Source organism: Pleuronectes platessa, chromosome 9, assembly GCF_947347685.1.
Source record: "Pleuronectes platessa chromosome 9, fPlePla1.1, whole genome shotgun sequence".
Classification (NCBI taxonomy): Eukaryota; Metazoa; Chordata; class Actinopteri; order Pleuronectiformes; family Pleuronectidae; genus Pleuronectes; species Pleuronectes platessa.
The window spans coordinates 8,957,407-8,983,310 of record NC_070634.1 but is presented as its reverse complement, the minus strand read 5'-3'; the positions used below and the strand labels follow the sequence as shown (position 1 = coordinate 8,983,310).

At 42.5% G+C, this 25,904-nt stretch overlaps 2 protein-coding genes across 2 annotated transcripts; one reads left to right on the top strand and one right to left on the bottom strand.

Moving 5' to 3' along the window:
- The first annotated feature begins 545 nt into the window (after positions 1-545).
- On the top strand, positions 546-12,509 carry LOC128447861 (FYN-binding protein 1). The gene is made up of 23 exons (XM_053430241.1): positions 546-832; positions 1,267-2,369; positions 2,478-2,647; positions 3,616-3,813; positions 3,898-4,153; positions 4,241-4,365; positions 4,839-4,867; positions 4,978-5,012; positions 5,201-5,369; positions 6,225-6,384; positions 6,665-6,794; positions 6,918-6,952; positions 7,038-7,122; positions 7,228-7,262; positions 7,982-8,051; positions 8,137-8,208; positions 8,343-8,362; positions 9,614-9,683; positions 9,770-9,841; positions 9,942-9,961; positions 10,309-10,342; positions 10,701-10,806; positions 10,891-12,509. The coding sequence occupies exons 1-22, from the start codon at positions 824-826 to the stop codon at positions 10,792-10,794; spliced, it is 2,991 nt and encodes a 996-aa protein (XP_053286216.1). The 5' UTR covers positions 546-823; the 3' UTR covers positions 10,795-10,806; positions 10,891-12,509.
- Positions 12,446-25,450, bottom strand: prkaa2 (protein kinase, AMP-activated, alpha 2 catalytic subunit). The gene is made up of 10 exons (XM_053430243.1): positions 25,312-25,450; positions 23,901-24,042; positions 22,424-22,517; positions 21,803-21,947; positions 20,807-20,894; positions 19,510-19,734; positions 18,628-18,790; positions 17,545-17,883; positions 17,331-17,457; positions 12,446-16,394 (listed from the first exon to the last, which is right to left on the bottom strand). The coding sequence occupies exons 1-10, from the start codon at positions 25,409-25,411 to the stop codon at positions 16,144-16,146; spliced, it is 1,674 nt and encodes a 557-aa protein (XP_053286218.1). The 5' UTR covers positions 25,412-25,450; the 3' UTR covers positions 12,446-16,143.
- Positions 25,451-25,904: the final 454 nt, after the last annotated feature.

Genomic DNA, 25,904 nt, shown 5'->3' with positions numbered 1-25,904 from the left:
CGTAAGACAAAGGTATTTCCGCCACCACCGGTTAGAATCCTGGATGGATGCCACCTGACCATGTGGCAGAGAAACCGAGGCCTGTAAAACGAGCAGCCCTCTCGGTGTGTGAGGCCTCAGCTCCTGACACACCTGATGTGTTGACAGCCACACAGAACAAATCCCTCAAATGAAGTGTGTACCTGCAGCTTGTGGTGAATTTGTGTCATATTGTAAAGAAAAGAGCTTAAAAAACGCTTTCAGTATTCTGCGTGTATACACCCGGAATGTTGACTGGGCTCTTTTTGTTTCCTCTCCTCGTTGTCTACTCAGATGTTTAAGTTCCTGATAATGAATCCAAACAGGAAATGATCGCTTCATCTCACTGTAGAAACAAACAGGTGAAAGAAAAACACGCTCCAGCTCCGAGGTGTCGTGACAGTGAGTCACCTGTTGGCGTCCACGAGGAGCCACTGTGTCACCTGTGCGCGTGCACGAGGGGCCAGCCGGGCCACATTCCTGCAGGATGCTTCAGTGACTGAGCTCAGACTCGTCTGACGGGCCGGACTGTTTTTAAAGATGAGTGAGACTTTTCCCACTCGACCTCATTCCTCCACTGAAACCGTCTGCTGTGCGCGCTCCCTTCCGATCAGAGGGCAGAGGACGTGCGCAGAGACTTGACACAGATCGATTAACGTGATGGTAGAAGGGGTTCTTCATTTAATGGAGTCATTTTCATCACACACACACAGAGTGATGAGAGGCTGAAGGAGAAACTCACTGGACTAAACTCACTTGACTAAACAGGCTGTTGTTGTCGTCTCGGTGGATATTTCAGCGCACGATGGATCAGGTATGTGCTCCTATAATAACCTCTAATCCTTCCGCAAAGTCTCACATGACGATCTGTGATGATATTTGATGATGTATTAACAGATAAATATATCAACCTACCCTTTGCCATATTGAAAATAACTTTTGAGTCATAAATATATTTAGTTTGAGTCCAATTTGTTCAGCGCATACACACATCTGATCCTGATGTGTCATGTGTGCTGGAATGTGTGTTGATGTGTGCGGGTGTAACTCTGTGACAAATACGACAAATTTGAAAGCAAATAGAATAAAAAGAGAACAAAATCACTACCTCACACCACTGAAGGCTGTTAAACATGTAAACAGATTGTTCATGATAAGTGAAATTCTAAGTTGCTCTGTTTTTTGTGAATCCAAACATATCAGGGGTCAGTGGTTAAATGTCATTTCATTGTGTGATCCTTCCACCAGGAGGACACTTTGGATTTTAAGGCTCTTAGGGCCAGGTTCCAGGATGAAGAACTCCTACTGACGCAGCCCAGAATCAAACCGACCCTCCCAGGGAAACCAAAGCAAATGCCCCCTCCTCAGAGCCCCCCTCATCACCTCCCTGCAGGAGCGCGCCCCTCCCTGCTCACCTCCATGAACCAGAGCCTTGATGGGAAGACACACATCGGCCCCAGGGTGGTCTTCAAGGACGAGAAGAAGGAGGGCAAAAAGTCTCTAATCAAGCTGAAAGTGGGTAAAGACAAGTCTAAAGGGAGCAAGGAGAAGCTTTACGATGACTTGTCGGAGCAGAAGCCGAAGAAAGACAACTCTAAAGAAAAAAGGCTCTCACTGAGGTTCTCTGCAGCACCGAAGGAGAGCACAGCAGAGCTGGTGTCTGCCACACCTCCACCTAAAGGCACAACACAGAAGAAGAAAGGTTTCCTTGGTTTCATGAAACCAGTAAAGAAGGACTCACTGGACATTACGACCGACCCCATCTTAGACAGCCCAAGTTCAGACATTCTTGGACCAGCCCCTCTCATACCTATGCCTTCTGAATTTGGTGGCACACCACCAGAGCCTGAATGCTATGCCCCGAAAGCCCTATTGCCAAATATCCCATCCTTACCTGACTCCAGTGCTACAATGGAAACAGCCCCACCCTTCATTATCCCTGCCTCTCCCGACTACAACCTATCTCCCGCCCATATTCCTGATTTCCCTGATCCTTCAGTCCCAACCTTGCAGAGTGAAACTCCACTGGAGATAGAAACTCCTGCCCTGTCAGTTCCACATATCACAAGGCCGACCCCTCCTACTCCACCTCAAGTGGTGTTTACTCCATCTCCATCACCCCCTGAGGCCGAGATCTCAGAGGCTGGCATAGAGGCTGTAAGTCTAGCTGCAGTAGAGAAGCCTCCTCTGATCACAGACCCTCCATCCATGCAGTCATCACCCCAACTTGAGCGTCCAATCTCAGCTCTCTCAGCCCTGGAGAGGGCGGCGGACATGAGCCCTGGGAAGCGGTCTCCAGCTGACCAGAGAATTCTCAACGCTCTGGAGAATGCACGCAAGAAGGCCACCAGGTAAACAACACAAACATCTGAAACACACTGTAGAATTTCAGAAGATGTGAAGAACTGTGATGAAAGCTGTTGAAGGCTAACATCTCACTCGTTCTTATTTGTTCTCAGCCCGCAGACAGACTACAACACATCTTACTCCATCACCCCTCCACCTGAAGAAAACTCCCCTCCTCAGAGTCCCAGCTTCTCTCTGCAATATCTCCCACCTATAGATTATGTAGACCGGGCAGGAAACGCCCTCCTACCGAAACCAGAGCAAGTCAATGGCATTGACCACGGTAAGTCTCAACTCAGCACCTCATAGAGGTCCTCTCTTCTCCTCCTCCCTGCTCTCCACCTTTCAGTCCAATTTCAGTCTATTTGGATTTTTTTATTCACTGTTCAATGTCAGGTAAGTGCTGCATACAGAACATCTGGTTGCCTCGGGTATTTGTTAGGAGAAGAAGCTTTTAAAGACCCACACACAAAACACACACACACACATAAAAAAAAAAAACACACACACACAAAATGAAGAGCAGTCCTGACATTCTTCTTCTGTGCCAGAAACAACTCGGCAGCAGGCAGGGCAGAGCCACAGAAGTATGTCAGCAATGACAGGAGCATGTCTGTCGTTCTGATACAGAGCTGCAGTGACAAACATGTTAATGTCTGTTAAACACAGTCAGTCGGCTCTTGTGTTGATAGTGACTTGACTTACACAGAGTTCATTAAAGTGTTATATGTTCACCCAGGTGTTCGTGCATTTGTATATTTTGAACAACCTTTCGTGATTCGTGTGTTTGTGATTCTGCAAGACATCATTTCAAAAGATTCTCTACTAAATGATTAGTAATGCTTCATAGGACAATTTAATTTGGAAGGAAGTTTAAAGACAAAACGAGCAAAACGCTTTCCTAGCACTTCAAATTAAAAAAGGACTTTAAAACGTAGAGCCACACAAAAACATGCATTGAGGTCTAATATATTTGTGTAGGAAGAACATCTGCACTTTTTCTTTATGCCGTCCATTTTTCACTTAACATTATCTCTGCTCTGCAAAGTTACGTCACGACAACTTTCACAGTGTGTCCGACTGGTTTGGTTTCCTCACAAATCAAACTCTTCACTCTGCTGGCTCTCTGTCTTTCTATGTTTGTGTGGTTTTTACCGTTCGCATCCATGTCCATAACATTTCACTTCGACCTGGTTGTAAAGTATCTGTACAGAGTCGTGTACTGAACTAATGTGATGTCATTCGTTACAGGACAAGCCTCTCCAGTGTTGGAGGGCGTCTCTGAGAAGGGGTCTGATGGTGTCCCGGAGCTGTTTGTGGTTCCCCCTCCTCCATCGAGGAAAGTCCTCCCAGACCCTGAGTCTCTGGGTCCAGCTCCAGAGAAGCCTGGCAGACCGCCCTACGTCCAACTGAGTGAATTCATCCCTCTTCCTCCTTTGGATGATAATGGTATGGGCCAAACACCATTGCTATCGACCAGCCCACTCAACGCCCTCCTAACACTGGTTTATTTGTACCTCACCTTACTTGCAGATGTCTCTGCTCCTTTGGAGTTCTCAGAGATGGGCACCACGGATATCCCAGAGTTCGACGATGTCTCCAAAGTCGGCCAATCTCCAGAGCTGCCGGTGTCAGAGTGGGAGAACGGGGGGTACACTGGTCCTGACAATCTTGATGGACAGAACCTCCCAGATTATTACAGTAATGGGATAACTGCTCCAGCAGCTGAGGTCCATGCTGCGCCGGCACTTGGAGACGAATACCAAGATAATGCACAACCAGCGGCAGGGTAAGACACATACATTTAACTTTAGCGTCTTTACTTTGAAGTGTTTCTTTCTCTCTGAGAACCGTCTCTGTCCTCTCTGCAAACCAGGCTCGATGCTTCTGAGGCTGCCAACGGGATCAGTGCAGAAAATACATACGAGGACATTACGACGTCTGCATTCAAAAAGAAAGGAAAGTCTGAGGGTGGCAAGAAACGCAAGGGACCACCAAAGAGTAAGGACGACATATCAGTCACGTCATATCAGAAATGTATAATCGATAAGATGACAAATTCAATTAAAATACTTAACTGCATTGTATGGTGCCTTAAGTGGGACATTAAACTAAAGCCTGCATTTCTAAAACTGGATTTGCTTGAATATTTTACTAATCATTTTTGGAGTCATTAGAGTAATTAGCCTCCTCTCAAGATGGTGATTAGGAGCAGCATTACTCTGTGTAGCAAAGCCCTCACACCCAGTCCTACTTCAGAAAGGTTAAAGTGTGTATAGATATGACATCCAAAGAGAGGATACATAACACACACTTCTCATTAGAGGCTCTCGTTGACAGAGACATGTTGTTATCTGGTGTGATTCTATCTTCTGTATCGTATCGCCACTGAAACGGCCTTGAAGCTTCTCATGGGTTTTAAGTTGATTTAAACAATTCTTCACTTCTTTTAATTGAATGTGTTTTTACCACAGATCCATATATGGAGGCGGCACAGGAAACAGTGAGTCGTTTTGTCAGTGTGTTGAGACAAAAGCCACATTTTTTTCTTATCTGTCTGAGATTTGGTGCAAGAGGAGTCAAACCTTATCTGTTTGTTGTTGTTGTCTACAGAATGGAGAGAAAGGCAGGATGAGCAGGTTCGGCAAGTAAGGCCTTATTTTTTGACCCACTTCTCTTTACATCGTGGTTTCTCTCGCTCACTGTTTGAGATGAGAGAATTCTGTCTGCCGTTGTTTACCCCATAATCTTCTCTGCCATTTACACAAATTGCAAGGAGCCCCCCCACCCTCTTTCAAACAAGACAATATAATATCTGTTGCTCTGTTTTCTGCAGGTCCGAGAAGAAAGCCTCCTTGGAAGGGCCAGAGGAGAAAGAGCTGAAAAAGAGGGAGAAGCAGCGTTTGGAGAAGGAGAAGAAAGAGTTGAAGGAAAAACAGGAGAGGGAGAAGAAGGAGCAGAAGGAGAGGGAGAAGAAGGAGAATGAGATGAAGAAGAAATTCAAAGTGAGTAGTGTTATTGTGAAAGAGAAGGGAGGTATGGAAAGTGAACGAGCTAGCGGGGGAGGGCGGGGGATATGTCTTAGCATACAAACCTGTCCGGATTCATTCCTCCCCGTGGAAGAGTTGAAGTGAGAAACATGTGCTGCCTCAAATGGAATCTGTGTAAACACTCGCCTCATTGTTGCTGATATTTCTGACAGGAGATTTATGAACTTTACTCTCGCCTCGGCAATATACTAAATACACGATTGCCACATTACAAGCAAAAGAGCATGTGTTTCTGCTTTGTAGAAAAAAAACACCACCTGCACATATGTCTCTGAGCAGAAAGAATGAAGCAGTCGTCAAACAGCTGACAACACACTCCTCAAATTTATAATAGAACTAAATGATAACATAAGCTTTGAGTAGGCCCCGGTACATTTTAGTTAATTCTGTACTTTTTCACGCAGTTTCTTCTGGTCTTTCCTGGACTTTTATTTTGGAAAGGGAAAAGGCAAAGAGGGTAATGCAAGTAAATTGAAGTGTGAATATAGTAAAGAGTAATAAAGAGCACTTAACCGAACAAGTGCTGCCAACTCTTTATTTTATAACTTAAAAATATACCGTTATGTGTTTATTTCCATTTGAATGAACTTTATTAATTAGTGTGTTATGCTTAAAGTCATTGTTTTGAGTTTGTAAACTTAAATTTTCCGTTTCTTCCGTGTCCCATCCACTAACATGGACGAGGCGAGGTCTATGATCTGTACTGCAGCCGGCCACTAAGAGGCAATCAAGATCATCTTGATGGCTTCCCTTTTGGGAGCTGTCATCTACAAACAGTCTATGGTTCTAACCGGTAACTCTGTTTGTCAGATCGCAGGACAGGAGGATGCCATGTACCAGGCAACAGTAACCGTGACAACAAAAGGACGCAAGGACGATTTACCGGTCAAGAGCGGTGACATCATCAGCATCATCCGGACCACCAACTGCCCTAAAGGGAAGTGGCTGGCCAGAGACAGCAGCAACACCTGTGAGTGTTCAAAGCCTCATGCCTTGTTATTTCCAGTGTGATCACCTCGAGGGTAAAGAGATACGTACATATGCAGACAGGCTGACAACACTGCAGCAGGAGTATGATGAAAACAACGGAAATCCCACGAGGAAGCTCACAGACACAACCAGTCGTATGAAGCCTGAGCCACACGAGACTGAAAACTGATGACTTGAGAAAATGTTGTTGGGAAAAGTCACCTGTGCACTTTTATCCCTGCCTCTGAGTCCATCAGTGAATGTGTGGGGGTGTTTTGCAGATGGGTACATCGCAGTGGATCATCTGGAGCTGGACATCAAGGAGATGCTGGAGCTGGGGAAGAGGGCTGCCATCACCCGCAATATCAGCACCAGCATCGTGGACGGAGAAGTCCCCAGCACGGAGAGCAGGTCAGTGGGCACAGTGGAAAATGAACAGATGGCACGATAAACTACAAACACGTCATCTCTTGCATTATTCATTACTGTGTTAATTTAAACGATGATTCATCTGTGTTTTATCTCTTTTCTCAGGGCCTCAAATCACTATCCGTTATCAGGAGGAAGCTGTAAGTTTTCTACATCCTCACTCACACCTATTACTGTATGTCTTTAACGTAGTCAGAAGTTTGATGATGATGATGATGTGTTCAGTCTCAGATGACAGTGAAGAGTGGACCGGTGATGAGGATGAAACTCTCTCCCCCGCTCACGAACCTGCAGATCCATTTGCTCCAGGGTAAGTCGATGTCGACCTCCGTCCACACAAGTGAATTCTTTTGCTCTTGACAGAGACCTTTAGGGATCTTTGATTGTTTTTAACATCTTGTCTTTTCCGCTGCAGGGGCCACACCAGGACACTGTCCATGCCAGACATGGGTATGCAATCACAAACCAGACTGTTGTAACACAACACTTCAGCTCTCTGACTTTATGACAAACATTTCATCAGCTAATTGCACTGAGGTTTAATGACAAAACAAAAGTAACAAAGCCAAAGTTTGTATGATGACTGTCTACACAGCCTATCGCCCTAAACTCCGTCATTACTGTCAGATTGAGGAGTTATAGTTTGTTCGGTCAGCTTGGCTCAGATATTATCACTGTCTGCAGCCGGAGCTGCGAGACTGTGCATGACACTCAGGAGGTAATTTAAAAACCTTCCTGCTACAAAAATCCCTTTCTCAGTTACATCGGAGCTCACAGACACGATGCACATATTTGTAGAATCAGAGTGACTGACATAAAAGACAGAAGCTGACGAACTGAACCACTGGGCCACATTACACTTTCCATTTACATCCCCACAACAACCACAGCACAGCATCAACTTAAAGCTACTGATGTTGTGATACTTCTCCATGCTAAGCTCTGCAGACCTTCTGTATAATTACTTAAAAACTGACTTATGACCATTAAACATGTTAGATGGACTGATTGGCTGTGTAAACAGGAAGATGTTAACGACCAGTGTTATGCTGAGGGTTGGTGACTTCAGCAAACAGTACCATGCACAAGTTTAGTGTCATTTATGTTCTAGTTGAATATTTTTAAGAAAGTTTCATATATTCATGTGTGTTGCTTATATCTTTTCATAGGAAACAAGGATCTTAATGTCGTCCACCAGCACAGTCAAAGTGACCTCAGTGCAGGAGGCTCTCATGTCCAGTGAGTCCCCGGTTTCCCTCTCACACTTACACATATACAACACGTGTAGATACACGGTTTACATGTGTATTTGTCTTTTTATCAGAGCAAGACAAGAAGCACTTCTGAAGTTAGCCACGTTTTTCCATTCACCCAAACCTGTGGAGCCTGCTTCCAGGTAGGTGTCATGCACTAACATGTACAGTACCTGCTGTGTGTGCACTGACTAATACACACCTGTGAATGCACACACACAAACGTGTACAAACACAAATGGGATTTTGATTCTTGTTTTTCCTTCTTTTTTCACAGTAACAATGAAGTGGATACAAGTAAGTGAATGTTTTTTTAATTAAAGTCACAAATTGTGTTAATATGTATTTTTTTATAAGTGAGTTAAACAAACGTACCATTGTTATTTGAATGTGAATAACTGGGCAAGATGATTATTCCTTTTAAAAAATGTATTGGGAATTCTTTATTGCATTAGTTCAGTCACTGAAAAAGTAATTTATCATTTCTAAAGCATGTGGCTACATATAACTTTCTGAGATTATTGTTATCTTTGATCGAAAACTACATATATCTACTTGGAATTTAAAGTCAGAAGCTGACTTACTGAACCACTGGGCAACACTACACTTTCCATTTACATCCCCACAACAACCACAGCACAGCATCAACTTAAAGCTACTGCCGTTGTGAGACTTTTCCATTCCAAGCTCTGCAGACCTTCTGTATAATTACTTTAAATACTGACTTATCACCATGAAACACTTAAGATGGACTGATTGGCTGTGTAAACAGGAAGATGTTAAAGGGGACATATTATGAAAATTCCACTTTTGTAGTGCTTCTACACGTTAATGTGGGTATCTGGCATGTCTACCGTCCCAAAAACTCTGGAAAAAAACAACTCCCGCGATTTGTTGTGGTTCCTCTATGTCAGAAACGATACGCTAGAGTGGGTCAAATGGGATTACGACCGAAATAAACGTCATAGTCACACCATGCCCATGAAGGGAGTCTCGCTACATGGCCTTGGACGAGCAAACTAACGCTAGCGGGCCGGTGGAGCGCGGCTAGCGTTAGCTCGCTGCTGCTACCCGTCAGACATTTAAGTGGCCGCATAAACAAGGAGCCCCCGGGACACCTCTAAACGTTGACTCAACAGTGTGGAAGGATGCTGCTGCTGTGCCAGCTCAAGCTCCCACTGCTCCCACTGCTCCCACTGCAGGGCTGCGCTGGGGAACTGGGGCTCTCGCAGCCAGGCTCACCGGGGATGAGGAGGGCGGGGCACTCAAAACAGGTCAATCTGAGGAGGGCTGTTTTAGACAGGGTAAAAAGGTGCTGTTTTAAATGATCCTTGTGGTATTTTGACCAAAATATGTTACAGACATTTCATTAAGACCACAAGGAGCCATATCAGCTATGGTAAAATGGGCATAATATGTCCCCTTTAACGGTCAATGTCAGCAGTATCTGGTTTAAGTGTCATTGATGTTTCTAGTTGAATATGAAAGTGTCTCATTTTAGAACTTATGATGTAATTTCCCGTGTGTGTTGCTTATTTATTTTCATAGGAAACAAGGATCTTAATGTCGGCCACCAGCACAGTCACAGTGACATCAGTGAAGAAGGCTCTCATGTCCAGTGAGTCCCCCTGTTTCCCTCTCACACTTACACATATACAACATGTGTAGATACACAGTTTACATCTGTATTTGTCTTTTTATCAGGGCAAGAGAAGAAGCACTTCAGAAGTTAGCCACGTTTTCCCATTCACCCAAACCTGTGGAGCCAGCTTCCAGGTAGGTGTCATGCACTAATACACACCTGTGGATGCACACACACAAACATGCACAAACACAAATGGGGTTTTGATTCTTGCTTTTCCTTCTTTTTTCACAGTAACAGTGAAGTGGATACAAGTAAGTGAAAAATTCTGCATGAACAAAAATACCCAGTCTAGGTTGGAAAAAAAGAAAGTTAATAATGGGGGGAAAAGCTAGATTGGTCAAATATAAATAAATTAAGGTTTTTAAATTAAAGTTACAAATTGTGTTAATATATTTTTCTAATAACTAAGTTGAACAAACCAATTGAAGTAATTTAATTTGGGGCCGACAGTCTTCTTTGAATATGAATAATTGTGGGCGAGATGATTATTCCTGTTAAATAATGTATTGTAAATTCTTTGTCGCATTAGTTCAGCCACGGAAAAAAGTAATTTACCATTTCTGAAGCATCTGACTCGAAAAAACACTTTCCATTTCAGGTCGTGTGCTCCTGAAGCAAGAAGCAGTGGAGCTGTAAGTAGAGCTGAAAACACCCAAACAGAGAAAAATGCTGAACATGTCGTGCAACCTGAAAACAACCAGGCCTCCTTCCTTTTTAAGACTGGAAGGGGTTGCTGAGCATGAAAAGCGAGAGTTGTTTTCTTCTTGTGTTTGAGAGAAGCAGACGGACAGGTGAAAGAATGCACATCCTGTACGACCAGGGGGTTACTCTGCAGAATGAGTCGGTCATCTTCAGTCATGTGCTTTAACTTTAAGATGGGGACATGAGGAGGTCACAGTTGGCACAATGTTTCACACACAGCACCAGAACACAGGAGAACAGAAGGTGAAAGAGGAAAAGATGGTTTATTTTCTTATCTGTTTTCCACAGGCCTGATGCCAGTGAAACAGCAGAAGTAGCTTTTGATCCTGAAGCTCTCATTTTACCTCCTCCTGACCTGTATGCTGATTTTACCAGGGAGTAATCGCCAGACACGGTAAGAGTCAATCCCCCAGACTCCTCTCTGTCCATCCCTGTGCGTTTCACATGTTGACATCGAGTTTATTTCTGTTTGTCACAGAACCACAAAGCAGACAGAAGAGCCAGGATTTGTCCATGATGCTTTTCTTCACGCTGCGACCCGTGTCAGTCTACTAATGCTGTGACAGGGACTTCATCATCTCGACTATATGACTTAATTTATCTGACGACCATGTGCACGGATCAGTGTGATGATTTACAAGAGGAACAGGAAGTGACTCTCAGCAGCTGGAACTCTTCCCATGCTGTTTCTGTTCTTTGAGGCACTTGGTGTGAAACCGCTGAGGGACAGTATGTGTGGCTGCGGCCTCGGAGTGACTCGAGGATCGAGCTGATCCCAAACAATGAGCTACAAACTGTTGCAGACACACACTCACACACACACACACACGCAGGTTTTCTGGATACTGTGACACTGGAGGCTCCTTGGGGGAAGATTAGAAACTTTTCCTATTATAACCTGAAAAGCCAAATCTATTTTTAGTGTTGTAACGATGGTAGGACAGTGGAAAAAGTAGAATTTTCTCACACAAGTGTATTTTTTTTATGTCAAGACACTGTTACATAGAGGTCTGCTGCAGTAAAAAAAACATGTTTAATAATCATTAGTCCTTCCTCTGCCAGGTTGTTCCTCGTGAAAGTAATAATCCACAGATTAGGGTCGAGCTCAGTCAAAAGAACCTAACACATTAGCATTGTCTGAATACTGATCTTAGTCTTGTTAGGTTTGGTCTTTAGCAATAATTCAACCCCGCGAGTGACAGGAACAGTTTTCATTAGTTACTTCCACCAAGGCAATGCTTTTATCAGCATGTCTTTGTGTGTTAGATTTTTTAGCAGGATGACACAATAACTTCAGAACCGATTTCCATGAAATTTTGTGGAGAGGTGGAGCATGACCCAAGAAAGAACCCATTTAATTTTAGGGCAGGTTCAGATGAATGGATACATCCAGCTTTTACCTTGGTGAAATGGAGCATTAGCCTCAGTGGAGGTGTGCGCTCTCCGAGTGCCCTCCTGGTTCAGTGCCCTCTTCTGTGTCTGCATGACTCAACAGAATCACACAGCTTTTAGGACCACATTCAATATTTAGTTTAAAGTGTTTATATGTTTCTGCTTTTTTTGTATCTTTGTAATTTTATTTACTCTCATTATTTGTCAATAAACTGTGGAGGATGGAAGTAACTTGTCATGTATTTAAGTAGTTCAACATGTCAGGTTCATATAAAAAGTATCTTGAATTATGCACCAATAAACAACACAGAGTATAATCTAATTTATACAACTAAAGAATTACTTTGTAGTGTTCGTAGTTGAACCTTCTGGAGGGAAACTTCACGTGTGACTTTATCGTCTTTTCTTTTTATGGAGCTGATGTCGGGCAGGTGCCACTTTTATGTGCCGACTATTTTTTAGGATTTTCAAGATGAAGAGTAAGTGTTACAGAGGAGGAAGTAAAGTACTGATGATCACCTGAGGTCATGTTCATGTAAGATATTGTTGTTGACATCTGTCTGTGGAAGAAACACAAAAATAACCATCTGTCAAGTGTTTAACTGTTTATCTGTGTGATTTCCAATTAGACAAAACCTCAAGAAATTATATGTTTGTTTATTGTTTTTCAATAAATACTCATTAAAGTGCAAATCATAACAGCAATATCATGCAGTGCATAACAAGAGAAATCCAAACCCCAATCAGACACAGAGACACATTCTCTCTCTCACACACACACGTGCAGACACACCCTTGTACACGTTCTTTCACAATAACCAGTGTGCCAACACACACACACACACACACACACAGACACACAGACAGACAGGGGTACTTATGGTTACACTAATCAGAACCCCCACCACAGATAGACAGAGACTGACAAACCTTCACTTTGGTACGACACAGAAATTGTGTATTTGATTAGGTCCTCTGGCATGTGTTTGCAGCTCTAAACACACAGTAGAGTTTATATGACGAACATGCCACTGATAGTTGCATACAGCTGAAATGGTGCAGTACTACAGTACTTTTTACTTTTTACTGACAGTGAATACTCGTTACATCAGAGTTTTTAAATCCGGACCACGACTTCTCCTGTATATTGCACTTCATGGATCAGTGTTGTCATGAGCAGCAGTGTCATCAGGAACGAATGCATTATGATCCTGATGTGACCAGAGTAGCTCGGGACAAGTCATTAAGACACAGTAATAAAGTGTAACAGAGAAGTTTCACTGAAGAACATGAATTAGTGTAAGTGTAATCTGTTTGTATGAGTGGGTCTGTTTTTATGTGTGTCTGTTTGCATGTATCTTTCTCCCTCTGACATCAAAGTGTACTCAGTGGTGTGTGTTTTTTGCACAGTGGACAACTCTACACACAACCACAGGATGTTGTAATAAAGGGTTTGAGCAGCGTAACACATAATGGGACTTTCACCGTTTCAACCCAAAATCTTCATGTTGATCTCATAAGGCAAAAATCGAAATGTGTTGACTGTTCGGTGGCTGATGTCAATTTCACTTATAACAAATATTAAGAAATAAATAATCATGAATAAATACACTAAATAAACATGAAATATTAAACACTAGAATAATTTAATAATGAAAAACTCAACCCATCATTAAGAAATGTTATTTCATCGCTATTCCTTATTAACTTCATAAAAGTAGAAATCCTGTGTTTTCCCTAGTCCTTGCTTCTTCAGTCACATCACATACATCCAGTCTGAAACTAACAGTGATTAATAACATTTCATAATAGTGAGCTGAGGTTAAGTAGGATCTTAAATGATTTCTAAATGTATTTACGTACAGTATTGTATTGTACAGTATTGTACTGGATTTATTCATGTTTTTATTTATTTCCTAACTTATCAACACCATTACATTTCCCTTTCATATTTTTAATCACACCAGTCTAAAGTCAATTAGATGCCAACTCTTCCTCCTCTGCGTTAAACTGAGACCAGTAGAAAGGCATCAGTCCAGAACTCTCCATCAAACACCACCAACCAAGAGAACACACTTTGCAGGGCTGTGCGACATGACAAGATATATCATGAGGTATGATTTATCATTTAGTTGTGATGCTCTTCATGGTTGGCAGGGCACTTACATGAGGACAACCCAAAAAGGAGGAAGAGAGTGACAGAGACACCCAACAGGGTAACAACAAACACGACAAAGGACTTTGACAATCAAAAACTAAAGGAGGAACTTGTATCTAAAAGAGGAGGCTACTCCTGTCACATAAATGTGGCTCTGGTAAGAGAAGTCTTGTACACACCACAAAACTGTACTTTGCTAATAATACAGCACCCCGTTCCACACAACAAACTCCAAACACCACAGGAGTAGTTGCATAGACCCACAGATAATATGGCAAAGGTGAAAAGAGGGAACAGCTCCTGGCAGCTTGACATTTGCAAATAAATAAACGCATGAGCTTTGTGAGTTGGTGCCAACACTCGTCCCAAAGTACACAATGCCAAGACGAGAAGTAATGTCATGAGAAATATGTTTTTACATTTGGCCACTTTACATAAACTTCTCAACCTATATATAGATAATTTTACGTAGTTTTGATATGTGTCATTATCTGTAAATGAAATGACCTACACTGAGAAATCACACAGCCCTGACAGATAGAGGATGTGTGAGCAGCCATCAGCTTCCATTTTACATTCTGTCAGAAAAGATCCAGTGACAACAACAGCAGACAACACTATTCTGGTATGACTGATAGGCAAATGCAGAACATTTATAAAAGTAATAACACTGTGACGTTTATCCATATGTAGAACCACAAAACAACATATACAGTAACGCACAAAGTATGTGATGCAAACGGCTAGCCTCGACAAATGAGTGTTTAAGGGCAGCCTGAAAAGACGACAACAGCTGAACACAACAAACACACACAGGACACAGCTCCCACAGCGTCAAAACACCGAATTATTGTGTTTCCTCTTCTCAGCTCTTTGTTCTCAGATTCACACTCCACCTGCTCCACTGAGCTCATAACCCACTGCGAGGGTCCTCCAAACTAACACACCAGGTCAGACAGAAAAAGGATAACTCAACCATCTGATCTGCATCCCACACACTGGCTCATACACACACTCTCTGTGTACATATGTAAAGAACCACTGTGTTGCGTTCTTTAAGGCAACTGGAGAAAAGGTTTCTGTGGCTTGAGCTGTCTTGCAGCAGACACACACATCTCACATGGATTTATCATCATGACCTTTTCCGCCCACTCTATCAACATCACCTCTGTACTTACTCATGTACAGTTTGGACTCAGAGGCGGGTAGTGATAGGAATCTTTGAAATGCAAAGAGAGTCCATTGGTGTTCGAAGATATAATTTAACTTTAGTAATATAATTCAGTGGTAGGGAAAACGTGTGTGAGATGGTGTGTGTCTGTCTTCAGCACAAAATGCAGCGCACAGTAAGTTCCATGTAACATATAATCTGCCGTCTCTCTAGGTTCATTATTCACCTACATCTATTAAAATCTGGATAAACCTCTATGTCAGCACAGTGCTTAAACAACAGAACTACAGTTGCTACAAACAATCTCTAAAAAATAAATATATGGATCTCGTAACTAAATAATACTCTTTTTTCTCATGTATAAAGTCAAGTTTTTGGTATATACTTTTAGCAACCTTTTCAGCTACGTAATATGATATAATATAAATATTATATACATGGAAAACAAAAGCTGTTTCTTTAAAAACCAAATATAATGTAAAACCGAAATTAACTGAAATCAACTTTTTACATTTGGTAACAATCTCCCAGACACATGTTTAGTGTCAATTTTAACCAGAGTCCATATCAAACGCAAAAACTGACCTGCTATCAGTTTCTGGTGGGTGAAGATATTTCAGCAGTTGATACTAGATTTATGGGATTTGTAAGAGGAGTGACAGTGAACTTGACCTTTGCTGACGCCAACACTGCTGTGAACTACGACCTCTCATCACTCGCTTTGTTGGCTTTCGGCAGTTCACAGTTCCCCTCCCCAGGATCAGCTGAAACCTTATGTTTAAACACCAAGATACTGACCCAAGAACTGTTTCAAAACCCCCCCAAAATTATAATAATCTGCCTTTCTGCTGACAGCCTACTCCTTCTTCTCTCTCTCTCTCTCTGTCAAACACAAGTGGAACAGAGGTTTAGAGGAGACAGAAAAGCTACACTCTCTACATCCCACATCTGCAAATGGCTTAAAACCCAACTGACATCCATATTACAGAAAGGTTAGGATTCACTGGGCCTCAGCGTGCAAGGGTGGTGATCAGACTGGCACACATTTCGAAGAAGTCCATGGTGTGTGATCCCTGACGTGGGGTGAGAAGAGTGGAGCTACCAGACAGGGATCCTGGGAGAGAGGAACTGAGCTGGGGCAGATCGATGGCAGGGCTGGCTGAGTCGATGCTCAGTCTGGGTCTGTGGAGACCAGCTGTGGAGCCCGACCTCTGTGGAGTGGATGAACCTGACCTGAAGCCCACCGCCTCGATGATGTCATCTGGGGGAAGTGGAGGGAACAGCATCAGCATTCGACAGAGGCTGGTTCATGAGTTGTATGTTTTAGTTAATAAATACACTTATTCATGAAGTATGGAGCCCAGAGTGAATTTGAATAATTAGTTCTGAATTTGTATTTTACCTGTGAAGATTACCTTCATGTGAGTGTAAGTAAATTTGTAATCTCAGTAACTGAATACAGTATTCAGTTACTGAGATTACAAATTTATTCACACTCAACATTGAAAACTATTTTCTTATAAAATCAGTTTTAATTTCAACAAAACGGTATCAAAGTCACTGTGATATTCATGAAAATGTTCACATTTTAAAATTCTCCCGTGGTGGTTCTCTGAGACTGTACTTATGCTCAGCTCTGTCTCGCTCTTCAAGCTAATTAATAATCTCTTCAGCTTGTGAAGAATGTTTGTACAGAGACTGGCACCATTAGGCTTACGGCCTAAGGTGTCACTGCTGAAATAAAAACAAAAAAACACCACAGGTAAAAGGCCAAGAAGAATAAACACATACAAAGTTTTTTTTGCATGTTTCCTGCAGGAGAACCCCAGGTTTGTGTGCGTTTCTGCCTAAATAAACCAACCGCAGAGGTTTTTTCAAAGTTCCCTGCTGAATGCCTTTTCTTTACCAACAGTCTCTGCAATCTCCCCCCAGCAGTCGTCTGGGAATTTCCATCTACCCTGTTCGAAGAGTCTTGCCTCCAGCATGTGTTGCTAACCACACACAATACCTGCTGATGCAGTTTGCAGCAGGGCTAAAAATGCTGCTAAATCCATTAGATTAGTCCTAGCAGTGTCTCTTTTGAAGCTAAGCAGCTTTGAAACTCATGCCTGCAAATTTCCATTTCAACTGCAGCGGTGTATGTATCAATTCTATATTCGGATTGAATACAAATACAAATAATCTGTCTGTCACTGACCATCTATGCTCTTGAAGTCGAGGAGGTAGGATCTGTTGTCCACCTGGTAGAGCTGCAGACTCATTTTCACCAGGTTGCCCGTCACTGGATTCTTCCTCCTCACTCGCAGATGATATGGGTTCACCACCTTCCGCACAAAGTCACAGAGCATCTAGTTTGTAAAGCGAAAAATTTGTGAACAGTGCACAACTGTGTGTGTGTAAGAACTGTTTACCTTCCAGTCAAAGTTAAGTTGTTTCATAGCCCTGTAAACTTCAGCCATGATGTCATACGGTCTACTCTGACTTCTGATACCGAGGTGCCACTTGGCCTTCTTGACTGCCAGAGGTTTGGGTCGGGTAGTGTTGAGAGCATCCAGAGGACAACGAGACTTAGGGCTGTCAGCCAGGAGCGGAGGCATCCTCTCTGGGTGGGGTTTCACACCAGGGGGCAACGGCATGCCCTCCTCTATAAAGGAACCCTGGGGAGGACTGGAGGCCAAGTAGAACTCGCTGGCCTGGGTCATGATGCGCCGGTTGTCTATGATGAGGTGATAGGCCACTGCTAGTTGATCCTGGGGGGAGAAAAGGAGGAGGGGAAGTAGAGTGAAGACTGAAGAGATAATTCACTGAAGCCAGGGACACATCATCAGATTAATGAAGCCTAAAAACTCTCTACACACGACAATCAGTAAAAGCACAAGGTGAGCTTGATCTCAGATGTGAACTCTCTGTCTTAACAGCAGTGGTTGTATCAATAAACAGAAGAGCCAGGTAGTTATGGGTAATAACTACCTGGCTAGTAATTTATGCTCAATGTTAGATGCATATATGGAAACAGCCTTTAGTCTGTATTCTGCATTAATGTCCTCTGAAAGCTTACAGATATGGACATAACAAAACAGTACCACCGGAAATGATGAGGGGGGGGGGGGAGTCTAGCTAATAGTGCAGGTGAGATGAACATAGCGCAAAAAGAAAAAATCTCAACAATGGCAGAACTTTTTGAGGGGAGGCTTTGCAATTTGCTTAGGCTGCAGCTCATTTGATGTCTCAAATGAGCTGCAGCCAAACTCTGGAGTGTATTTTTAAGCCGGAGAGCTGTCCACTATTCTCAACTATATAAGTACATACTGATATCGACTTGAAAATCTCCAAACGGATCCTTAAACACTGTTTTACTGGGAACCCAAGGCTCTCAATGAAGTTATATAAAAAACTACATTATATCTACAACTTCAAACTCTTGTAAATATTACAACATCATACCTGAAACAAAGAAAACATTCAGGATTTTGAATGTGTCTTAATAACTGTACCTGTGGATCTCCACTGTAAAGGCTGGACACAACCTCAGACTCAGTGCATTCAAACTTCTCACACACTTCTCTGACGGCCTCCTCATCCAGGACTGTGGAGTCATATGAGGGGTCTTCAGGGAACAGGTAGCCTGGCAGGTCCTGCTTAAACCATTCATCTTCCCTGTCAGAGGATAGGATCATCACTCAATGCAAAGTACAATAAGACAAAAGTACAAATGATCGTGCTTAACTATGAAACCAAACCAATTGCGATTTTATAATTCTAAATATCACAGTATGTGGCATTTAAACTTTGATTCAAACTTAGTTTAAACTAAACATCGCTTCAAACACAATAGTCTGTTTGTGTACCAACTGTTTGGATAAGGGACCATTAACACCAGTGAGATAAAAGAAGAAACTATTGCAAATAATTCAAATAAGTCATTCCTCAATCTAAATTATTTTGAAAGGATTAATGCCATTAGGGGTGTTAATCATTACCCTCTTAACCTTTAGGCAACAACAAGAATTTTGACAAATTAAATGTATTAATCAATCTGTTAAAATGTCTTTGGACAACTTGGAAATATGGATGTTTTGACAACCGCTAGGCCAACAAGGCCACATTTTAATCTTGTCGGTTAATGGTTAATAAACAGTAGTGTTGGTTATCGGTTAAAAAAATTATTGTACATGTACATCCCTAAATGTGATGTAAGCAAAGTAACACACATGATAGAAACGACAACCAATCATCTGACAGTGCTGACAGATTGTAGGCACTGCGGCATTGACGATAATAAATGAACCTGTCACAAATTATTAAAAAAGACTGTGAGCTCAAAAACATCCTGTGGAGGATAAAGGTCACTTGATCTGACAGAATGAAGTGATTACCTGATGTCTTTGATGGTGGCTCTCTTCAGGGGGTCAACCTGTAACATGTGCTTCAGCAGTGAAGCCACAGGGCGTGTCAGGTACTCTGGGATGTAGAAGACGCCTCCTCTGATCTTCTTAAACAGCGTGGGGACATGATCATCGTCAAAGGGCAGAGTGCCACAGAGTAGGGCGTACAGGATCACCCCCGAGCTCCAGATGTCCACCTCTGGGCCCGCATAGAGCCTGACGGACAGATGACAGGATGTGACAGGATATTTAGACATTGGTTATTCATATTTATAATGTAATAATATAATTTGTGATACATATGAGAATAAGATGCCGCTTGACCCGATGTTGCCATTCATGTATTTGTCAACAACCAAAACTCATCTAGTGAAACATTCATAACTAGTGTTTCTATAAAAACAGTCATTGTTTATATACCACGTATAAATGCTAAATAGCTGGCGCTAAAATGCAGTGTTACTCAGAAACACACACACCAACAGATCTAATGTAATGTCTTTATTCATGTAGAGATAAACTGCCTCACTATTATTATTATTATTACTTCATCTATTTATTTATTTTTGTTTAACTCAAGCTTAGAAAGACAATTTATACATTTGAGGTCAATTTTATCTGATCTTTTTGACCTGTAGCAGCTCGATGGAGCGAATTTTTTTCCCAAGAGGGTCTCAATCAATCAATCATCAATAATTGGTGAGAAGGCATTCCTTCCAAAGGTTGCACAGTATTCTGCTGATTGACAGGTGGTTGGTGGTTATGAGCCATGACACACAGCAATGCACAAACAAAGGAAGTAGAGAAGCTCATACATATAGAGATGTACACAACGCACAAAAATACAGAATAAATCATCTTTACAATTGTTTTATGTGGAAGGATCTTCAGACTTCAAGGAGTCACACCAGTTTGTTACAATTCAAGTAACACTTAATGTAAACATTACTTTAACGTGTATCCACGAAGGCATCGTTTATTGTGATTAGAGCAGAAAGAATTAGTTGATAAATCAATATAAATCAAATCATATTAAAATCAAATCAAAATAATAAGCAAACATAGTGAAACAAAGCCAAACATTTTAAATAGGTATTTCATAATTGTATTTGTTGACTGAATATTTTGTTTTTAGGACTGAGGCTCTTGGACAAAGTTACAATGGACATTTATTCATGTTTTTAATTTAATAAAGAAATTAATCATTAGCTGCAGTGTGATTATCATAGTGGTCTTGATCATATGTGTGATTACACATACACACATATACACGCACGCACACACACACCTTCCGGAGATGACCTCTGGAGCAGCATAGTTGGGTGACCCACAGCTTGTCCTTAAAAACTCTCCATCTGACATCATGTTTGACAGACCTGTTGGCCGACCATGAGATAAATACACATTAACACCTTTGTGACTTCCCTCTGACAGTAACACGCTCTAAAGAAACAATCCTCTATTATATTATTGCTATTGATCCTATGATACACACAGGTTAAATGGAGCAACAGGGGGGATAAGAGTTATAAACTGTGGACACAGCTGATATCTTTATCCTCCTTTGCGCCAAGACTGTAAGCTCTGAACACAAAGCTCATCTAATTGGATGAGCCTCTCTCTTCCTGCCAAATGATGAACGCCAGGCACTCTGTGATGTGCTGACCTTCTCTTTATCTTTCATCCCTGTTCCCTTAACACTCCCTCTCTCTGCTCACCAGTGTCTGCTGCTCTCAGCCAAAACACTTCTCCTGGTGTACACTCCCACCGCACCCCAACGATTCCCTCCCTATCAGATGACACTGGGCCTCAAGGCTTCTTGCCAGACTTGATATGAGACCTGGCCGTTGCTAGGGGAGCTCTCTCCACCCCACCGACACCGTGCTGAGCACAAGGACCCTTGTGTGTTTTTGAAAATATTGCTCTCTTTCATGAAGAGGCACGGTCTCTTAACCAATCAGCTAGAACAAACATACTGCAACCAATAGGAGATTAATTCTTATCTAAAAATGAGGTTAGCAGGTGCTTGATGGTAATTTCACACTATTTTCCAAGGGTATAAATAATTGTATAATTAGGATGTGTCACTTGGCTCCAATTAACTTGGTTAATTCCAATTATCTCTGCCACAAATCTCCCTTTCTGTTTCTTATTCCCCCCTGAACATATTCACTTATGTTCTGTTACGCTCTCTCTTTTATTAAATTCCCAAACAAATCCTCAGCTTCTGCCGAGCCAATTTTGTATCCCTCCCTCCAGCTATAAGTGTGTGATGGAATCTTACCAAAGTCTGCAATCTTGGCGTTCTTGCTGGCATCCAGCAGGACGTTCTCAGGTTTGAGGTCTCTGTGGACCACCATGTGCCTGTGGCAGTAGTCCACACCTGAGATAATCTGCTGGAAAAGACGACGAGCTTCTGTGTCTTCAACCTGAAAGATTCAATATGAACAGACATGACTGGACTGCTTTACTGGGAATGTATTAGACAAAGAAGTTCATGTGTCGCTACTTGTGTGAAAGATATAGTATAACAGAATGCAGAACCAAGCCTATGGCACAGATGTGGAAAGAATGGTGGATAATTAAGTCATGTGCTGTCCTGTTTGGAACTAGTTTATAATTTGTGGGCTTGGTCAGGAAGTTTCTAAGGCTCAGGGGCCAGGTAATGCTCAAGTTGGATTATTAATATGATATATCGACTAATTCCAGAAATCCCTGTCTGTTTGTGGCTCACATATCTTGAGAAATGTTCATCCTATCGGCTTCGTACTTGACATGTGTATTGTTAATGGCCCTAGGAAGTGCATTGTTGATGTTAATGAGATTTTCGAGCTAATAATTTCTGATGCGAGAGCAGACAGTACATGGGAACTCAAATGAGCCACATAATAATTAAATGTCCTACCCGTCCATGTTTGCAGATGTAGTCAAACAGCTCCCCTCCAGACACATACTCCATAACCATGAAGAAATCTGTGGGTGTACTTATTACCTGGTACCTGCAACACAAACATACAATAGTTTTGACATGGAATTAATGTACATTAAAGTGCCAAGTATGTATATATTAACCAAAAAGTAATGCTTGCAAAGCCTAAATGCACAGGAACAAATAAACAGAGAGGTGAGGCTGAGCTGTGATGTATGGCTGCAGAGTGTAAGTATAACTTTTATAAAGGTCAGATATATATTATAAAGCAGACATAATCTCATGAATGGTTGCTCGTGGGAGACTTTACTCTTCATCACAATCAACTTCATTCCTCAATTCATTTCATGGTTTTAGAAACAAGGCCAATACATCAAAAAGTGGACTTTTCTCAGTTCCGCCGTCATGCCTAAGGCTCCCTGAGGCACGATGTGTGTAGCTCAAATATATATAGTTGTGTTTATAAATGTGTATGTCTGTGGCAAAGTGGTCCGCAGCCCTCCAGCTCATGACCTGAGAGCTCACATATCTGCCATAACTTACAGTGTGACGGTGGACTAACCATAACCCTGGCCTAAAAATAACGCAGAGATTGTTGAGAGGAGACAGAGAGGTGGTCTGACAAGGAGAAAAAAGGCCAAGGAGACAGAAGGAGAAAGAAAGAAGGAAGACAAGCTAAAAGAAAAATGCACAATAGGCCTTAACACCTGGATGAGAGTGGGGATTTATCCATGCAGGAATTACCACAATTTACAGCAAATCACTGGAGATATGTACTGACCAGAACAGATTTCTTTGTCTACTTCCAGCCTGTGTGTGTGTCTATCGGTCTGTGTGTGTGGTTTACCTCCTGGGAGCCCAGTGGGCATGCTCAGTACAGTGCAGCTTTAGTAAACAAACAGCAACAAGCAAAGCATGCCACAACACAGAGGGAACACAACACAGCAAAAGGCCCACAAAACGACAGCCACTAATCTATCAGGTCTAAGCCATTACTTCCGCCAAGCAGGATTTGTTTCCATCTGCGTTTGTTTGTCTGTTAATTAGTTAGCAGGGTTATGAAAACACTAGTGGATGGATTACCATCAGTTTAAAGGAAAGATGTGTTATTACAAATACATGTTGGTGTAGATCCGGATTTGGAAGCGTATCCAGGATTTTTTTTTTGTTTGACTGTGCGAAATAGGACTTTTTCAACAAAACAAAATTGATTTCTCAGAGGCACCATTTTCCAATATTTTATAGAGATCAAGTCAGACATGTTAAGGAGACTGGTTTTAATGAGTAAGTGCAATTTGACGCAGATCCAAATAAAAATATGGATCTAGTAAATTTAAGTAGTTTCCTAAGGGGACTGTTGGGCCTTGGCAGTGGTATGCACTCTACTGAGTGACACTACTAGTACTGTGAATCATAACTCTGATAGAAGGACACGTTGTCTTTCTCCACTTACAGCTTGATGATGTGTGGGTGTCGGAACAGTTTGAGATTCTGGATCTCTCGTTTGATCTTCCCCACGACATCGAGACTGCGGATCCTCTGTCTGTTTAGGATCTTTACAGCCACTTTATGGCCTGTCAACTGGTGCTCTCCAACTAAAAACAATGAAAACACAGATATGAAGTAGATGTATTCACAGATGAAAAAGAAAACACAAACAACCTTATACAGGCAGATAGACACAATGCAAAGAGGCAGAGGGGTGTAGTAAACTGTAAAAGTTTAATTTAACACCCTGCTTGAGGAAATATGGCAGCTAAATGAAAGCTCAAAATGTACTTTATCGCAATGCGTTCTATGATTTCACCTTATTATACTTTATTATTATTGTAATGGGAGGTTAGGTTTAAATTTGTGTCACATGTTAAGTGTTTAAATACTTTTATGGCTGTATTTTCTTTGTTTTACGTTATCTCCCATGTTTTATTACTGTGTGTTTTGTTATTTGTGAACTGCTAATTTTTTTTAAACAGACTTGAGGCTTTGGCTCCATTGTAACCATGTCACTGTGCAGGGTGCTGTTGCTCTGTTGTTCAGTTGTTATTGGAGCAGCCAAACCCCAATCACAGCTTGACTAACATTAAATACATGTGTGCAACTAAGGCACAAACAGGAATTCCCCTAAAAACAAACATATTATCCCTGGTAACATCTGATACAATTCGGCCATAAAACAATACGAGTTTAGACTCTTTTATTCTGGTAGGCATAAAATAGTAGTGGTTTTGAACGTGGCCACGGTTTCAGGTGGGGTCACCTCCACACAGGGAGCGCGGGGTCAAATGGCACAAGGTCACGCAGAGTGGCCGCAAACTAGCCAGAGAAACTGGAATAACCTGCTGTCATCTGACCCTCCGGAGAAACCTGACGCCTGGGAAGAGCTCCACCGACTCACACTGCACGTACCAGCCGGGTCAGCAGCGAGATACCGAAGCTACGCCAGCTCCAGCGCCTCGAAATACCGAAAACATGAAGCTCACATGGAGCAATACGCGGAGGCTTCGCTGGTGCCCTTTACCGTGACACGGGGCCGGGGACCAGCGCGATGCCCTCCCGGTGTCACGTTACACGACACCAGTGCACACACGTCTGCTTCTCGCCGTTGTCCTTCAGGTGAACACACCTGCCATGGCTGATAACAGCAGCTACACACACGGGCTACGGTGGAAGAATTTGACTTTCAGGCGGCCGCATTCTCAGAGCGTATTTACGCTTTAAATCCCCTCCGCCGCTAACGTTAAGGGGGGATAGCTACGCAGAGTGCCCACTGACCGCCGGTAAGTTGAAGACAAGGAGGGGGGGGGCACCACTACTTCGCATTACTCAATAACACTGAGCCCGACATGACACACACGCGACTTAACTCTTCACTTTCCCGAACGTCCCCACTCCGAGCGTGTCGCCCAGGATGTAATGGCCGATCTTCACTCTGCCTTCGTGCTTCTGTTGTTGCCGCTCTGCCATCTTCTCCGCTCGCTCCGTGAGGTGCGTGTGCTGTGTGCCTGCGGAGCGCACGGAGGGGCGGGGCGCGCGGCTGAGGAGGAGATCGAGCTGCTAATGCTCCCTGACAGAGGAGGCGCTGAGGAGGGGGACATCTCAGTTACTGTCAGGGAGGACCCGGCGGCCCCCATCTGCCCGGCGTGCGGCTCCCACCACCCCCCGGTGTGGCGTCTAGTTTTGCACCCTGGTCATTACGAAGCGCCTATTTATACTTCACCCATAGCTCTGTTGACAGATTGGTACAAAATAAAAGAGACTAAACTTGCACATGATCAAAGACAGATAATCAGATCAGCTGCTGTGTTAGGTATTTCCATTGTTTACCCATGCACCAACATATTTACAAACGAATAATAATAATAATAATAATATGATAATAATATGTGTATTGATGAAGTCAATGGAAAGATGCGTTTCAAAAAAACTCGAGGTGAGTTGTTCACATTTGGCCACTAGA

Excerpts from the sequence above, each read along its gene's own strand:
- LOC128447861 (XM_053430241.1), top strand. Across the intron at positions 6,953-7,037 it reads TCCGTTATCAGGAGGAAGCT|TCTCAGATGACAGTGAAGAG; the intron begins GTAAGTTTTCTA and ends TGATGTGTTCAG. Across the intron at positions 8,209-8,342 it reads CCTGTGGAGCCTGCTTCCAG|TAACAATGAAGTGGATACAA; the intron begins GTAGGTGTCATG and ends CTTTTTTCACAG.
- prkaa2 (XM_053430243.1), bottom strand. The coding sequence starts at position 25,411 with ATGGCAGAGCGGCAACAACAGAAGCACGAAGGCAGAGTGAAGATCGGC. Across the intron at positions 24,043-25,311 it reads GACGTTCGGGAAAGTGAAGA|TTGGAGAGCACCAGTTGACA; the intron begins GTTAAGTCGCGT and ends CATTGTTTTTAG. Across the intron at positions 18,791-19,509 it reads GCCACCATCAAAGACATCAG|GGAAGATGAATGGTTTAAGC; the intron begins GTAATCACTTCA and ends ATCCTCTGACAG.